The sequence below is a fragment of the Balaenoptera ricei genome, chromosome 13 (assembly GCF_028023285.1).
Source record: "Balaenoptera ricei isolate mBalRic1 chromosome 13, mBalRic1.hap2, whole genome shotgun sequence".
Lineage (NCBI taxonomy): Eukaryota > Metazoa > Chordata > Mammalia > Artiodactyla > Balaenopteridae > Balaenoptera > Balaenoptera ricei.
This window is the reverse complement of record NC_082651.1, coordinates 68,127,212-68,145,906: the sequence shown is the minus strand read 5'-3', so window position 1 is coordinate 68,145,906 and position 18,695 is coordinate 68,127,212. Positions and strand designations below refer to the sequence as shown.

The following is an 18,695-nucleotide window of genomic DNA, read 5'->3' as shown; positions in this document are numbered from 1 at the left end:
TGGTCAGAAAAGATGCTTGATATGATTTCAATTTTCTTAAATTTACTGAGGCTTGATTTGTGACCCAAGATGTGATCTATCCTGGAGAATGTTCCGTGCGCACTTGAGAAGAACGTGTAATCTGCTGTTTTTGGATGGAATGTCCTATATATATCAATTAAATCTATCTGGTCTATTGTGTCATTTAAAGCTTCTGTTTCCTTATTTATTTTCATTTTGGATGATCTGTCCATTGGTGTAAGTGAGGTGTTAAAGTCCCCCACTATTACTGTGTTAACTGTCGATTTCCTCTTTTATAGCTGTTAGCAGTTGCCTTATGTTTTGAGGTGCTCCTATGTTGGGTGCGTATATATTTATAATTGTTATATCTTCTTCTTGGATTGATCCCTGGATCATTATGTAGTGTCCTTCCTTGTCTCTTGTAACATTCTTTATTTTAAAGTCTATTTTATCTGATATGAGTATTGCTACTCCAGCTTTCTTTTGATTTCCATTTGCATGGAATATCTTTTTCCATCCCCTCACTTTCAGTCTGTATGTGTCCCTAGGTCTGAAGTGGGTCTCTTGTAGACAGCATATAGATGGGTCTTGTTTTTGTATCCATTCAGCAAGCCTGTGTCTTTTGTTTGGAGCATTTAATCCATTCACGTTTAAGGTAATTATCGATATGTATGTTCTTATGACCATTTTCTTAATTGTTTTGGGTTTGTTTTTGTAGGTCCTTTTCTTCTCTTGTGCTTCCCACTTAGAGAAGTTCCTTTAGCATTTGTTGTAGAGCTGGTTTGGTGGTGCTGAATTCTCTTAGCTTTTGCTTGTCTGTAAAGCTTTTGATTTCTCCATCAAATCTAAATGAGATCCTTGCTGGGTAGAGTAATCTTGGTTGTAGGTTCTTCCCTTTCATCACTTTAAGTATATCATGCCACTCCCTTCTGGCTTGCAGAGTTTCTGCTGAGAAATCAGCTGTAAACCTTATGGGAGTTCCCTTGTATGTTATTTGTCGTTTTTCCCTTGCTGCTTTCAATAATTTTTCTTTGTCTTTAATTTTTGCCACTTTGATTACTATGTGTCTCGGCGTGTTTCTCCTTGGGTTTATTCTGTATGGGACTCTCTGTGCTTCCTGGACCTGGGTGGCTATTTCCTTTCCCATGTTAGGGAAGTTTTCGACTATAATCTCTTCAAATATTTTCTCTGGTCCTTTCTCTCTCTCTTCTCCTTCTGGGACCCCTATAATGCGAATGTTGTTGCGTTTAATGTTGTCCCAGAGGTCTCTTAGGCTGTCTTCATTTCTTTTCATTCTTTTTTCTTTAGTCTGTTCCACAGCAGTGAATTCCACCATTCTGTCTTCCAGGTCACTTATCCGTTCTTCTGCCTCAGTTATTCTGCTATTGATTCCTTCTAGTGTAGTTTTCATTTCAGTTATTGTATTGGTCATCTCTGTTTGTTTGTTCTTTAATTCTTCTAGGTCTTTGTTAATCATTTCTTGCATCTTCTCAATCTTTGCCTCCATTCTTATTCCGAGGTCCTGGATCATCTTCACTATCATTATTCTGAATTCTTTTTCTGGAAGGTTGCCTATCTCCACTTCATTTAGTTGTTTTTCTGGGGTTTTTTCTTGTTCCTTCATCTGGTACATAGCCCTCTGCCTTTTCATCTTCTCTATCTTTCTGTAACTGTGGTTTTTGGTCCACAGGCTGTAGGATTGCAGTTTTTCTTGCTTCTGCTGTCTGCCCTCCTGTAGATTTTTTGATGATGGCCATTCTGACTGGTGTGAGATGATATCTCATTGTAATTTTGATTTGCATTTCTCTAATGATTAATGATGTTAAGCATCCTTTCATGTGTTTGTTGGCGATCTGTATATCTTCTTTGGAGAAATATCTATTTAGGTCTTCTGCCCATTTTTGGATTGGGTTGTTTGTTTGTTTTGATACTGAGCTGCATGAGCTGCTTATAAATTTTGGAGATTTATCCTTTGTCAGCTGCTTCATTTGCAAATATTTTCTCCCATTCTGAGGGTTGTCATTTCGTCTTGTTTATGGTTTCCTTTGCTGTGTGAAAGGTTTTAAGTTTCATTAGGTCCCATTTGTTTATTTTTGTTTTTATTTCCATTTCTCTAGGAGGTGGGTCAAAAAGGATCTTGCTGTGATTTATGTCATAGAGTATTCTGCCTATGTTTTCCTCTAAGAGTTTGATAGTGTCTGGCCTTACATTTAGGTTTTAATCCATTTTGAGTTTGTTTTTGTGTATGGTGTTAGGGAGTGTTCTAATTTCATTCTTTTACATGTAGCTGTCCAGTTTTCCCAGCACCAATTATTGAAGAGGCTGTCTTTTCTCCACTGTATATTCTTGCCTCCTTTATCAAAGATCAGGTGACCATATGTGCGTGGGTTTTTCTCTGGGCTTTCTATCCTGTTCCAGTGATCTATATTTCTGTTTTTGTGCCAGTACCATACTGTCTTGATTACTGTAGCTTTGTAGTATAGTCTGAAGTCTGGGAGCCTGATTCCTCCAGCTCCGTTTTGCTTTCTCAAGATTGCTTTGGCTATTCGGGGTCTTTTGTGTTTCCATACAAATTGTGAAATGTTTTGTTCTAGTTCTGTGAAAAATGCCAGTGGTAGTTTGGTAGGGATTGCGTTGAATCTGTAGATTGCTTTGGGTAGTAGAGTCATTTTCACAAAGTTGATTCTTCCCATCCAAGAACATGGTATATCTCTCCATCTATTTGTATCATCTTTAATTTCTTTCATCAGTGTCTTATAATTTTCTGCATACAGGTCTTTTGTCTCCTTAGGTAAGTTTATTCCTAGATATTTTATTCTGTTTGTTGCAATGGTAAATGGGAGTGTTTTCTTAATTTCTCTTTCAGATTTTTCATCATTTGTGTATAGGAATGCAAGAGATTTCTGTGCATTAATTTTGTATCCTGCTACTTTGCTAAATTTATTGATTAGCTCTAGTAGTTTTCTGGTAGCGTCTTTAGGATTCTCTATGTACAGTATCATGTCATCTGCAAACAGTGACAGCTTTACTTCTTCTTTTCCGATTTGGCTTCCTTTTATTTCTTTTTCTTCTCTGATTGCTGTGGCTAACACTTCCAAAACTATGTTGAATAACAGTGGTGAGAGTGGGCACCCTTGTCTTGTTCCTGATCTTAGTGGAAATGGTTTCAGTTTTTCACCATTGAGGACAGTGTTGGCTGTCCCTTCTTAAGGCTCGTCCTTTGGTCTGTGTTTTCTGCTTTAGTCCTTCACATCGTCTCTCACACAAGAGCTTTGCTGCATGCCCTCTCGTGTTAGTACAGCTCAATTTCTCATCCGTTCCTTCCCCAAACCCTGCAAATGTTGAACAAAAACCCCTTCAGCAACCTTGCACAACTCATTCCCCACCTCATTCCATTTTCCCCCTTCCCATCTTCAACCAGATTCCTTAAAAAGACTTCTTTACCTCCAAGTCACAATTCAGTACATTGCAGTCATGCTTCTTTCCCCATCACTCCACTGAAACTTCCTTGGTAAACGTCTCCTTATAATTGCCAAATCCAGTGGACCATTTTCAGTCCTTGTCTTTTGATGTCCTTTCAGTCTTAGAAATTATTATTCTTTTCCTGAATCTATTACTACCTTTCTGACAGTTTTTATTATTGTTATTTGCACATTCCTTTCCTTCTGGCTGCCCTAAAAATAACCTTGGCCCTATTCTCTTCTCACTCCCAGTCATCAATTCTAGTGACTCTAGCTATCTATTATATCCCAGTACAGTTTTCAAAAGTACGTCTCTAGTTTAGGCCTTTGTCTTAAGCCCAAGACCTGGTTATACTTTTGTTGCAGTGACCTCAAACTCAGCAGGTCCAAAAGCGCGCATCATTCTACTCCCTCATTCCCCCCAACCTTGTTTCTTTTCCTTTATTCCTAGCTCAGTGAATGTTACCTAACCATTTACTCACTATTCCAAATAGAACAAGGGGACCCTCCCCTACTTTTCATCCCCTCATCCAGTCAGTGACCGTATTCCATCAATCCTGTGTCTTGAGTAGCATCTCTTAAGTGCGTCCTTTAATTTCTAATTTCTAGTAGGTAAAATTCCTTTTAATTCACCTCAGCGTCTCGAAGAGTTTCTGTACATCATAGTACTCAAATACTTGAATGTATGAATAAGCGTTTTGGAAAGATTGACTGTAATAGTAAAGAGAGAAGATGATTCTTGAGCAAAGAAACTAAGCTGAGATTAGGAACCACATACTTTCTGGCCTGACATCAAATTTTGATTTGAGAAGAAAGGAATGCCCAAGGTATATAATCTACAAATTAGTAGCAGTTTACAGATGGGAGGTGGTAAAAAGAAGCCCATGTACTGTAGTGTATGTGTAAGGGGAGCCTTTTTGTTATGTACTAGTTAGAAAGCACTAGGTTACAGAACTTCTTGACAGTCCTTCTATAACCTTAGGAGTCTGTGAGCAGTCATTTAATTGGGCTGCATTTGTTGTAAAGAAGAGTAGTTGAGACCTAAATTATAAAACTACAGTCTTACATTTGTCTGTTGATTGAAGAGAAACATAATAAAGCACAATCTGCTTCAGAGCTTCTCACCAATCAATAGCAAGAATTTGAACTCCGTCCTAGTCTGTGCCTGGCATTACATTTCCTTTGTATCATTATATTTCCCATTCTGTCTGCTTTTATTCATCCTACTTGATATCCCCTAAATGTACTTTGTTTCAGACACATTACACACACCCCAGCCCGTTTAATTCCTGTTAATCTTCCAAGTAGCTCCTGTATTTTGGTGAATCTGTACCAGGTATTAATCTATAGAGAAGAACTTTCCCAAGTCTCACTTTAGGAAACACTCTTGATGGTTCCCACTTTCTTCTGTAAATATTAATCTCGGTCATTTTGCTTCATTCCTCTGTCTTTTATCAGCTTTGCTTTTAGTTTATCCTCATCTCAATCTTTGTAGCATAGCTCTTAATGTTCAGTTTGGTTTAGGTTTTATCCATTTCGCAGTATTGTGTGTGTGTGGGTGTGTGTGTTTACAGTAGTCCTGTTGTTTCTGTTTTACTTTGGTTTGGTTTGGTTTAAATTTGCTTTTCTTAATTATAAAGCTTAAAAGCAACAAACTGAAGAGATGATCTGTCAGTAGCTTTGTTTTGACACTTATCTCCATGAATTTGTTCTTTAATTAGCTTTAGAAGTAGTTATCAAAAGAATAAATACACGTTTCATTCATTAACTTTCACCTGCTTTTACATGGTTTTATAAGAGAGACTAAAGATATTTATAATTTCAGTTCCCTATACTTTTACATTATTGTAAGCATATGTGGTTTGAAATCAGAATATCTGACCAGATGTAAATCATTATAGGTTACTACTAATGCAGTTGTATTATTTTAAAATAATTTGGAAAATTAGTGAATTAAGAAAAGGGACTATTCTCATTGTTAATTGTATTCATTATCTTACTCTAGTGAAATGGTTGTAATAAATCAGCCATGTTACACTTAGGTTTTAAAAATTAATGAAAAGTGATCATTCTTTTAGTTTCTTTACAGTTCATGTGGATTTCATTTTATTTTAAACAAAAGCAAAAGGAAAAAGGAAATGTGACTTGCCACTTTGCACACACATTGTTTATTTAATTTCCTAGTAGAGAAAAATACTCATTTGGGGGGCTTTAACTCTGTTAACTTATAGAAACTATTTAATATGTTTTATGTTTTAGTTTCAGAAGGCAGAACTGGGTTTTGTATTTGAAGCAGTTGTACCTTACTCTTAACCAATTGAAAGAAGATCAGAAAAATAGTGCCTGAGGACAACCAAATAATTGTAGTGAATATTCATGTGGTGCATTAAAAATGTGTTTCTGCCTGTGCCTGGAATTTAGCCACTCCCCAAAGCAGCCCAAGTTTTTTTTTTCTGTATCTTTACCCTCCTTTTGCCTGCGTGCTCTGTTTGCTCTCTCTCCTTCAGTTTCTTTGTCTCTCTTTATAAATAAGTAGAAAACTTTTCTTTAGATCAGAGAGCAAAGGGGCAGGAGAACTATCTTAAGAAGTTTTTATTTGTGCCAACATAGAAGTGCTTGGTGGTAGGCCATCTGGATCGGGAGGATTTCCTCAGAATGTAAAGTATGTCGTGAGATTTAGAGAGCTGGGATTTGCTCTGGAACTATCTGGGAAGGCAGCAGGAAACGTAGACAGAACTGGTTTATACTGCTTGTAACGTAGGTGGCAAGAATGGAAGACCGCTTGCCTGGTCTCGCTTCAGTGTGTGCTTCCTCTACACTTAGGAGCTTCTGCACTGGTAACGTATCTTTCCTTTCCTCGGAATTGAGACTTGTGTCACAAACTTTACTACTCGTGACAAAAGAAATCTGAGGATGTGGGAATGCATCTAGGTCTCTTCCGTCCCTCCCCTCCTCCTTCCTTTAAATATGTGTCAGTAATGGCATAAATATTTGCCTACCTACTTTTATAAAGTACTTAAGACTGTACCCCCTTTATAAGCAAATATATTCCTGTTGTAAGGGCAGGATGGACTTTGTTCAACTTGTTCTTTCCCTGTGCCCCGCCCCCCCAAAAGATGGTTATTATATTATTTGTGAGGAAAAAAATTAAAACAGCTTTTAGTGGAAAATAGTAAAAAAAATAAAAAAATAAAAGCGCCTCTCAATAAGAAATCAGAATTGTGTAATTAAGCTTGACTTCTGCTTCTGTGAAGTCTAACCAAAAAACATCAAAAGCAGAATTATCTGATTATCTGTTTTTAATTCTGTGTTAAGTGAGACTTTGAAAAAAGTCTTAATTGTGCATGAATCCTAGCAATAGAACAAAGTAAAGTCCTTCCCTGGGACTAGCCTTCATGTCCGGAGTGCTGTAGCAAAAGTGGTTTTATATTTTATTTAACACAATTTCTTATATAATTTATGCCAGCAGGGGAAATTTTAGTAAGAATATCTTACAAGGAAAGACAAACTTAAGTTTTTAAAAGTAGAAAATATAAGTCAACATTGTTTGTGTTATTCAATTGAAGACAGATAGTGTTATTTTCATATAATATCGCTAGGTGGAGGTAATTAATATTGTCATTTATTAGAGAAATAAAATATCCAAGCTTTAACAGTTAAAATGCCTTATTTAATTAAAACTTCTTTGAGAGAAAGCTTTGACTTTTAGAAGTAGAATATTAAGATAAATAGGAAACATTAATTCCTGCATAAATATATCTTTTTATGAGCTGTTTTTATGAATATATTTTCTTATGTTTATTTCCAAAAGTAAATTTTAGCTGTTGTAGAGCACATAGTGCATAACTTTTTGATATAATACTTAAATATTTGTCTTGATGCGACAATATTTGAAGACAACTAATTCCATTTTAAAACAAAGAGAAAACCATTTAAGTTGCTAAATGATTTCTGATGGGAATTTACTAATGTGACAAATCAGTTGTGATTTTGTTTTGTTCTTTTGAAGAAATGATGTTTAAAGACCCGGTTTTCCTTTGGATGTATTGTTTTGATTTTTGTGTCTCTTATTAGCCTGAGAATATTTCTTTCAAACATTATGAGATGTATACTTTTACAGAAATGTTTTCATTCACTATGCATAAAAATCTACACATTAACCAAACTTGTATTAAAAATTTGGGTGCATTACTAAGTAGGTTTACATCACAGCCTGAATTAGCTTTGCTTTTCTTTACTGAGAAAATAGTTTAAGTTTTTTTTTTTGTTATTTATTTATTTATTTTTATTTTTGGCTGCCTTGGGTCTTTGTTGCTGCGTGCAGGCTTTTCTCTATTTGCAGCAAGCGGGGGCTACTCTTCCTTGCGGTGTGCGGGCTTCTCATTGGGTGGCTTCTCTTGTTGCAGAGCACGGGCTCTAGGCGTGCGGGCTTCAGTAGTTGTGGCACTTGGGCTCAGTAGTTGTGGCTCACGGACTCTAGAGCGCAGGCTTAGTAATTGTGGTGCATGGGCTTAGTTGCTCCGCGGCAGGTGGGCTGTTCCTGGACAAGGGCTCGAACCCGTGTCCCCTGCATTGACAGGCAGATTCTTAACCACTGCACCACCAGGGAAGCCCCAATAGTTTAAGTTTTGTCTACAAAGAATTTTTCTTTTTTTGTAGAAAATTCATCTAAAATAAAAGAGTATAAGTAAGCAAAAACCTCCGAAATCCCACTTGCCAGAGACATACCTCCAGTCTCTCTATACGTCTGTAGGTGTATGTATGCCTGTGGATATACAGTTCTACACAGATACAACTACACTATAAATGTTGCCTGCAGTTTTTTTCTTTATAGTATGTTGTTACTCCTAGTAAACTTTCTTGTTTATGATTTTAAATATATACCATCCTTTTTAAGAGCTCCGTAGTGTACCGTAATACAACTATTTATTTAATCAGTTCCCCATTGATAGTCCTTTAGGTTAGTGCCTTCACTTTTTTTAACTGTAAACAATGCATGGTGTTGTTACTGGTTTCTCATGGTTCTTCACCCATATTAGCTCTTCTAATCCTCGCCACTACCATTCTACCCATTAAGGCCTGCCCAGTGTCTTAACATAAGTGCTTTAGGAAGGGGAGATCAGAGACTGTTTTTAATTTTTTTTAAATATTTGTTCTTTGGATGGTATTATATCTCATATCATATACCTTTTTGAGATGGACTTTTTTTTCCCCAAAGGTTCATAGGTAACAACTAATCTTATGGTCATTCCATTAGCCCTCAAAGCAGTCATAAAAACCACCTGGTTTAGTTGTTTTCATGACACAGAACCTCAGGGTTCTTTGGAAGTACAACTCTATCTGTTTTATCTGTTTTGGGATTTAATTTGCAAAAATGGTTTCATTGTTCTTAAAAAAAAAAAAGTGAATAGTTACATAGTCTAGTCATCCACGTTCTCCATCCTCTCTCAGAAGAGAAAAGTCACTAACTTCCACCTCAAAAAAGTATAATACAATATATGTTTGTCTTTATGACATAGATGTTCTATTACCTGTGGACGCCTCCCTATACTATCCCCTGCCCTACACCATTAGAAGTAACTATTGTCATAAATTTTGTATATATCATTCCCTTGCTCTGTGGTTTTGTTCTAAGCAATATATTATTTACTTTTGTATTTTTTGAACTTTATGTAAAGTCCGACTTGCTTTTTACACTCATTATTATATTCTTGAGATTTATACATGATGTTTCATGTAGCCATAGTTTATTTTTACCACTTTGTAGTATTCTGTTGAATGTTTATATCACAATTTATTTACACATTTTATAGTTAATGGGCATTTAAGTTGTTTCCAGTTTGTTTCTATTGTGAACTTTGCTGTTGTGAACATTATTGAACATTTCTCTTGGTGTATGTATGCAAGAGCAGAGGTTGGGAAACTATGCCTGGCAGGCCACCTGTTTTATAAAAAAAGTTTTATTGGAACATAGCCACACAATCATTTACGTATTTATAGCTGTTTTTGTGTTACAAAGGCAGATTTGAGTAGTTGCTACAGAGATGATGTGGTCTGCAGAGCCTAAAATATTTACTGTCTGGCCCTCACAGAAAAAGATTGCCAACCCTGCTGTAGGTCAGGGTCTATACACCCAGGAGTGGAATTGCTGGGTCATAGGATGTATGCATCTTCAGTTTTACCAGATGATGCCAAAGTTGGTGTTATTTTTGTTTTTGTTTTTTAATCTCAAAGTCTTGAAACAGTTTACCGCCTACCAGTAATGTATGAGAATTCACATTACTCTATATCCTAGGGAATACTTGATATTGTCACGCTTAAAATTTTTTGCCGGTTTGGTGAGCATAAAATAGTGTTTCATATGGTTTTAATTTAATTTTCCTTTTCAAGATTATTAATGAGGTGCTTGAGCCTCATTTCATATGTTCATTGGCCATTTATGTTTTCTGTTCCATGAGGTGTTTAGTCAAGGCTTTTGTCAATTTTTCTGTCGGATTGTCTTTCTGATTGATTTGTAGGAATTCTGTATTCAGGATCCTAATCCTTTATCACTTGTAAGTGTTAGAACTATTCCTCGTTTGTGAATTGCTTTTTCTCTTGCTTGTGTCTTTTAGTGGACATGTATTCTGAATTCTAATGTAGTTTCAATATTTACTTTTATGGATCGTGCTTTTTGTATCCTGTTTAGGAACCTCCTCTCTACTTGCAGGATATGAAAATATTCTCTATTATTTTTCTAAAGGTTTTATAATTTTGCCCTTAATTCTTTAATCTGCTTGGATTTGATTTTCATGTGTGGTGGAGATAGGGACTTCAATATACTGAATTTTAATGAATTTGTGAATTTTAATTTAACTTGGGAAGTTCCGCCATTATTTCTTCACATACTTTTTTCATCTAGAATCTTTTTCTCCTCTTCCTCTGGGACTCCAGTGACACGAATATTAGGCCTGAGGCTGTGTCCATTTTTTTCCTCTGTGTTTAAATTGTATACATCATATATATAATGTATGTGCATATAATATACATACATAATATAATTTTTTTAAATAGAAGAGGTCCTAATTTCAGAGATTATTTTTTCTTCTTATAAACAGTTCAAAAGGCTTGGTTATCCAATATCCCATAATGTAGGAAATTAGATTGGAAAGGAGTATTGCTATAGACTGGCATAGTTAATACTAACTGCAAAGAAAGAAGCAGAAAAGGTATGAAGAAAGACTACAGGTTTGAAAATGTACTTTAAATTATTTAATTAGAAATATAATAGCCTCCAGGGTGTCATTTTATCACAGTGCTTGCAGCACAGAGTAATTAATATTTTCAGTGAAGACTGAGTCATCTAGAAGTTGCTACGTTATAATTATATGCCCTTGTTAAGAAGACAGGAAAATAAGTGATCCATTTTAGAAAGATTTACATAAAACCATTGACATTGAAAAGGTGCTAGAATGTATAGGCATGCCTCGTTCTGATGTGATGCTGGGTTGCCAACTTTTAGATATTTAGAATACCTCTGCAAAGGTAACATGTATTTCTTGACAGTTTAGAAGACAAATTAACTATGATTCACTGTAGTAAAAGCATGAGTGGCTACCGTTGTAGTTTTAAAACTGTCATATTGGATATTAAAGTTTACTAGTTACTTTTTTTTTTTTGCTTGCATCTCTAATAAAAGAGACCTTACTTATGCCAATAAATAGATTAGACTGATGGAAAAGAGGTTTATGGACCTTCTTTCTCTTTTCTCTCTTTCTTTCTCTTTTTATTTCCCCCCCTTAGTGAGTTTAAGAACCCTTGGGAATTTATTTGTAGTTCATATTTTAACCCTCAAGGCTAGAAACTGTTTTGAGAGGGAGCAAGGAAATAAGAGACTACCACAGTATAAGGAAAAGGAATCAGTGTACTTGCATTAAGAAAGGGGAGTGGAATTAAGCCCCCAGAAAATAGATATATTTACTGAACATATGTATTCTTAAAATGTTTATTGTGAGTGCACGTGTGGTACATCATAGATTGGGAGAGAAAAAAATAAGAACAAAGTTTTGAAAATGGAAAGAGCAAGAGCTATGGGTTCTATCGAGTCATCTGAGGAAGGAGCTCTAACTCCAGTTTGCTGTGTGCCCAAGAGTAACTCACCTAATTTCACAGTCTTAGTTTACTTATCTATAAAATGACAGTAGGTGCTGTTGATCTTTAAGATAGTCTCTGTTCTAGCTTTTATAATCAAGGAGTACAAATTTAAGTTAATTGCCTTATGCTCTGATATGTTCTTTTATGAAATTGGAATACTGTGTCTGAAGGAAACTTGCTTTAAGAAATTAAGCTTCAGAAGCACTGTATATTAGCTTAAATATAAGTTTAAATAACATATGAAAAGTAACATATGATACATTTTTGTGAAATTCAAATAATATAGAAATGCTTACACTAAAAAGCAAAAATTTCCCTTTACCCTTACCCTTCTAATCTCACTCTCCGAGTCAAAAGTAACCCAATTACCAGTTTGATGTGTATGCTTCTAGACTTTTTTCTATGTGTACATTATATACATATATAAATATGAAGTTTTTAGTTTATTTTTTAGAAGTATGTTTCGGTGTGTGTGTGTTTCAATAAATTATTTAGTACATGTTGTTCCCCAATTTGCTTATTTACTCCACTTGAGTTGTCTTATAGATCTTTCAAATTTCTGGTTTATATACTTATTGTTTTTAATTGCATGGCTTTCTGTGGTGTGAACATATAGCTTATTAACTCCATCCAGGGACTTTAGGTCATTTCCAATTTTGTAGCAATAATAAACAGTGTTGGGCTTCCCTGGTGGCGCAGTGGTTGAGAATCTGCCTGCTAATGCAGGGGACATGGGTTCGAGCCCTGGTCTGGGAAGATCCCACATGCCGCGGAGCAACTAGGCCTGTGAGCCACAACTACTGAACCTATGCGTCTAGAGCCTGTGCTCCGCAATAAGAGAGGCTGCGAAAGTGAGAGGCCCACGCACCGCGATGAAGACTGGCCCCCACTTGCCACAACTAGAGAAAGCCCTCGCACAGAAACGAAGACCCAACACAGCCAAAAATAAATAAATAAATTTATATTAAATAATAATAATAATAAACAATGTAGTAAAGAACACCACTATACAAAATAGTAACTTACTGAACCCTCACTGTATAGCAGTGCTGTGCATTATTTCACCTAATAATCTCAAACCTGAGATAAGTACTAATTAGCATGAAAAAATTACATGAGGAAACCAGTCACAGAGCTGGTAAGTAGCAAACAGATTTATTCAGGCAGTGTAACACCAGAATTTATGCACAGTTCTACTTGCCTCTGAAAAGGTAAAGGGCTAAGATATTAGGAAGATGTTATAGGGTTTCAGGACTATAATCAACTACTATGCCACTTTGCATCTCTGTTGTTGCTGTTGCCTTAGCTTGAGTGACCCTGTAATTGATCATTCAAACTGGGAAACTTTAGAGAGAAAGAAGGAACGTTATGATAATATTTTTACTGAGATAGCAGACATGTTTGTCCTGGACAAATCGAGACACATGAACACCTTACTCCTAGCCTAGGCCACCTTCACCTTTCACACGGGTTACTGCATTAGCCTCCTGCCTGCTCTCCTTACATTTACTCTTATTCTGTTCCAATCCATTCTCTCACAGAAACCAAAATAACCTTTTTAAAACAGAAATCTGATTATATCACTTCATAGTTTAAACCCTGTCTGGCTTTGTGAAAGAATATATTTGTTCGGTCCTCCTGTGATTATTGTTAAGATGCAGCATGAAATAGAGTAAAGGGCACTTAAACTGTGAGTCGAGTCCTCTGTTTGAGTTTCAGATATCAAGACTAGTTTGGTGACCTTGAGCAAGCTATTTAACTTCTCAAGCTGTTTCCTCAAATACAAAATACAGATAGACCGAGGAGAGGGATGAGGTAATAAACAGGAAAGGTACTATATAAATGCAGGACATTGTTAATAGTTAACTTTTTGCTTGTTATGTCCTTTGAAAAATTGTCCTTGTATCTTATCACAGTATCTAGCAGGTCGTGGTAGGATTTTTACAAGCTGAACCACCTTTCATGTGACTGTCCCAAGTTTCACAAAATAAAAACCGTAGTCATTTTTTAAAAAAATCAGTGTCTGTAAAAGTTAAGTGACTTACCAAAAGTAAAAGCTAGTTACCGTGCTGGTACTAAAACCCAGGACTATACCCTTGGCATTATAGTCTGATAATCTTTCCACTAGCCTTGGCTGCTTTCTCAAAAGAATTAAGGAGATCATGTGTTTATAAAAATCACATAAATATTTTACCTGTGATTATAATTTAGATATATAACCCATCTTTCATAAATTAAGAACAATTTAGAAAGGCATATCTATAATTTACTGACTTAATCAGGACCTTTGGCTTACAAGTGATGGCTTGTAAAAAGAGAGTTTATTAGGTTACATAATTAGCTAAAAGAAATATTAGAGTAGCTCTCAGAATTGAAGGTCCAGGGCTTCAGAGACTAGAACTGGAACTCAGGGCAGACAAGACTCTTTATCACTGGCAGCCCTAGGTCTATGTGTCCTTATAGTTGATAAACCAAGAAGGATGGGCTACACCTCTCTCTCTCTCTCTCTCTCTCTCTCTCTCTCTCTCTCTCTCTCTCTGAAATTTGGGAGGACTCCATTTGGCCTAACCCATATCGCACAACCATTTTATGCTAGTATTAGGTTGAACCATATGAAATTACCAATAGTCCTATTTTTACCAACTAAAAAGGTCACTTCGTATGCTTCAACCTATTAATAGTGCAGGGTGGTAGAGAGGAGAATGAGGCATCATAGATTGACAGCCCTAATGGAACCTCAAAAACTGGTGGAGTTCCACAAAACAGCTGGTGTTCTCCTACCAGAAGAAGGAAAATAGGAAAGTATTCTGGGCAGACAAATATAATAGTAACCATAGTGTAACACACATACAGAGTATGGATCAGCTAGAATTCAGCTAGAACACTCTGGAAATGAAAAAGACCTCAAATATAAAAATTTCTAAAACAAGAAGCTGAATTGTTCTTATTAGTCCTTTTCTTAAGCATCTCGAAGTTTGACATATCTGCCTTTTATGTAATACATGGGCCCAAAGCTCTCAAATGATACCTTTTGTACTTTGCTGTTGTATGTTAAACATTTATTGAATGTCAAACATGTCCTGGGTACCTTCCTCATAACAATATTTAAAGACGAAGAAACTGAGGTTCAAAGAGGTAAAATAACTTTCCTAAGATTACACAACTGATTAACTATGGTACTAGAATTTGAAGTCCAAATTGAAGATAAAACCCAACTTTTCCTTCCATTCCAGTACTTCTCCAAAGATTGTCATTGAAATACCTCTAAAGACAGAAGAGAGTACATATGTATGCCTGAGCTGTCTGTAGGCATATAAGGTCTTAAATATGAATATGTTTACTGCTCCATAATAAAGGGTGATAACTTTGGTTTTAAAATGCTGAGGGTTTTGTTGTTGTTATTATTAACTCAAACTTTGAGTTAAATTGTCTGCTTAAGATGTCTGGCACATTATCTCAGTATGAGAAAAATGGCACACCATGGCTTAGTTAGTGTGTGAATGACTGACCCAGTCAGTGTATCTCATTCAGGTCAAACCATTCTTCTGTGAGAACCTAATTTCTCCCCTGAATTTTCCTGCTTATAGTGAATTAGCCAATAGCAATTGATCTTTTATAAACATTTGGATTCAGATTGATCCAACAAAGTAGTGTACTCTCAAGTTACGTAGCTTTGGAAGTAGTTTGTAATTGCTATGTTACAGCCAAACTTTATTTTTTGTTGTTGTTCTTGTTACATACCTAAGGCAGATATTAGCTATGTGCTGTATAGAAACCACCTTTTTTTTTTTTTTAAGAGAGGTTGAGGCATTGGGGAGAGAGAAGGAGCAGCAACAAGTCTTTTACTAATTATGTAGCCATATTTGCAGGGGGGAGATTGGGAGTGTAATAATAAAGATAGAAGTAAAGAATGCTTTCTGATCATTGATGCTGAATCTGATACATAAAGCAAAATTGAAGTGATTTGTACTCCTTATTTTCATAAATAATTATGATAATGATATAATAAGTAAGAAGGATGCTTTGAATAGTTTACAGTCTTGCAAGTTTCCAAATGTCTACAGAGTGATATATTTAGGGAACATTTTGGTGAAAAAACTATTAAGGTGATGGTATAATATATGGAAAATTTGACCACGGGAAAATTTTCAAAATTTTAATTATATGTCAGCTGTATTAACTTTTACTATTTTAAATTAGTTCAAGTAGCTATGAAAATCTTTACAGAAATTAATCTGTGGAAAAAAATTTTTTTTTCAATTTTTCTCATCTTTTAAAAGACTTATCTGGTATAGTTTTTCTTATATGTCATTAGATTCTTTCTTAAGTTTACTTTAAAAATATTCCATATTTTCTTTTCTTTATAGATGATAGTATTTCTGCTGCAAGTACTTCTGATGTGCAAGATCGCCTCTCAGCCCTTGAGTTACGAGTTCAGCAACAAGAAGATGAAATCACTGTGCTAAAGGCAGCTTTGGCTGATGTTTTGAGGCGTCTTACAATCTCTGAAGATCATGTAGCCTCAGTGAAAAAATCAGTCCCAAGTAAAGGTAATTAAGTGTGTTGTAAGTAGGAAGAGTTTTGCTTTTTGCAACATTTTCTTTGAAATAATATATTAAACGTGTATTTTTTCAGTGACATTAAGATTGGGAATATAAAACTATAGTTTCTCTTTTGGATTACTTATGACTATAGTTTATTTTCCATTTCCTTTTTCTTTATTCCTAAGAAATTCTGCAAGTTTATTATTTTAAATTGGGAATTTTGGGGTAATGCCACTGATTGTACTTACTGGCTTTTATGTCATAGTGTTTGTGAATTTAGTATCTTTCAACTACATAACAAACTTACTGAGTGCAGAGGGGGTGGGATGAACTGGGAGATTTGGATTGACATATATACACTAATATGTATAAAATTGATAACTAATAAGAACCTGCTGGACTTCCCTGGTGGCGCCGTGGTTAAGAATCCGCCTGCCAATGCAGGGGACACAGGTTAGAGCCCTGGTTTGGGAAGATCCCACATGCCGCAGAGCAACTAAGCCCGTGTGCCACAGCTACTGAGCCTGTGTGCTCTAGAGCCTGTGAGCCACAACTACTGAAGCTCGTGCACCTAGAGCCCATGCTCCTCAACAAGAGAAGCCACCACAATGAGAAGCCCGTGCACTGCAACAAAGACCCAACACAGCCAAAAAATAAATTGATTAATTAAAAAGAAAAAGAGAACCTGCTGTATAAAATAAAATTTAAAAAAAAATTTACTGAGGGCAGGAACTGAATCATCTTTTTGTGTCTCCCATAGACTTCACATTGTATGTTGAACATAGCAGGTGGGCACTCATACTTTTTAAATGAACTCTCTTAATCATTACAGAAAGGATTTAAAGCATTATAGTTCATATAGCTTCATTCTAAGCCTTCTGTGGTCATTAGTCAGCAGAATCATGAAGAATTTAATTTAAACTCTGAAACTTACTGCCAACCCCAGTTCAATGGAAATTTTAACTTCTAGACATTGGGGATTTTCAGACTGAAATAAACTGTTATCAGGACCTTTGTTACTCAGATGTCATGTAGCCTTTCTCTTCTTCCAACTACCCAGAAGGAATCTTAAATTCTTTCACATTAATCAAACAGTCAAACATATCATTTCATATATCTCACTGATTTCTTGGTAAAGTAGATGGACATAGGCATGATTATCCCCATTTGGCAATGGGAAAAGGAAAAGATTCATCAGCCTACCTCTCTACTGTAATATGTCAACACAGATGATTAACCTAGGGAGGAGTCTTAAATAACTCCTAGGTTTTAGCTAGAGATTAGATAGTTAACCAGAATATGAGGAGCAGATGTGGAAGAAAGATTATGAATTCAGTTTCCGAATGTTGAGTTTGAGGTACGTATGGTGTATAGATAGATACATATTGATAGCTGAATTATAGGTCTAGTGCTCAGGCTAGTCTTGGTTAGGAATAAAAATTTGGGAATGTTCAGCTTATGGATGATAGTTGAAGCCATAGAAGGAGGATGTAAAACAAGAAAGTGGCTCAGGATAGTTCTTTCAGGAGCTCCAGTATTTCAGCATAGCAAAGAAAGAGTGATTCATGTTGCCGGCTGCTACAAAGAGGTCAAGTAAAACAAAGACTGAGAGGTGACCATTGGATTTGACATTTGTGAGAATATTAGAAACCTCTCCAAAAGGAATTTTAGTGGACTGATAGGATTACAAATCTAACTGCAGTATTTTGAGAAGCAGGAATTGAGGAGAACTCTGGAATTAAGAGCAGCAACTGTAGCCAGCCACTTTTTTCAGAAAATTAACCTGAGAGGGGAAGGGGTAGTAAAAGAGGATGCTAAATCGAAGACCAGTTTTAATTATTTTTATTTTTTAAGACGTTATAGACTGGAGCAGAAAAATACATTGAGGACAAAAAGGCAGCAGAGAGGAAGGTGATGTTGGTGGGGGAGGGGTAGTGGTAATTGAGGCAAGTTTCCTGAGAGTTTGAGAAGGGATGTTAGAGCAAGTTAAAAACTATTAGTCTTAGATGGAAAAAAGACTACTTCCGAATATTGAGATTCCATTCCAATAGAATGGAAAGAGATTAAAAAAACTAAGTGGAGGTTGATATATATTCACAGTTGTCAGGGCTGGAAGTTTCATTCCTTATCACTTTCTCCTCAGGAGATAGTTATGCCCTTTAGGAAAGTAAGGCAGTTCCTGGCTGGTGAAAAAAAAAAAGGGAGTTGACATTTGGAATGGTTAGAGAGCAGAGAATGGAAGGCCACAGACATGAAAGAAATGCTCAGGGACCCTGAGGGTACCAGCTACCGAGGTGTGAAACTTTGAGGGAGGGGCATTCATTCTGCCTGGTTTTCTGATTCCCATTCTCATACCTCCCACCCTCCAGCACTCCAGGCCTTTGTGTTAATAGTGGAGAGTTAGATAGCAGGATGGTTCTTTTCCATTACTGGTTAGTAAGATAAATGTGTCAGTGGCATGGGATAAGTAAGGGACCTGAGAGTTTGGCAAAAGACTTGATTGAAACCACTTGGGTTAATAATGGTATAAGTGGGTTTTTAATTTTTTGAGAACCAA

General features: G+C 36.0%; 1 protein-coding gene across 3 annotated transcripts in view; it reads left to right on the top strand.

Annotated features, from left to right (window-relative positions):
• The window catches only part of EML4 (EMAP like 4), a 165,536-nt gene that overhangs the window by 62,330 nt on the left and 84,511 nt on the right, over positions 1-18,695 (top strand). For all 3 annotated transcript variants that reach the window (XM_059943503.1, XM_059943502.1, XM_059943501.1), the window contains exon 2: positions 15,962-16,144. In XM_059943503.1, the coding sequence (XP_059799486.1) occupies positions 15,962-16,144 (183 nt within the window). The remainder of the gene's footprint in view (positions 1-15,961; positions 16,145-18,695) is intronic.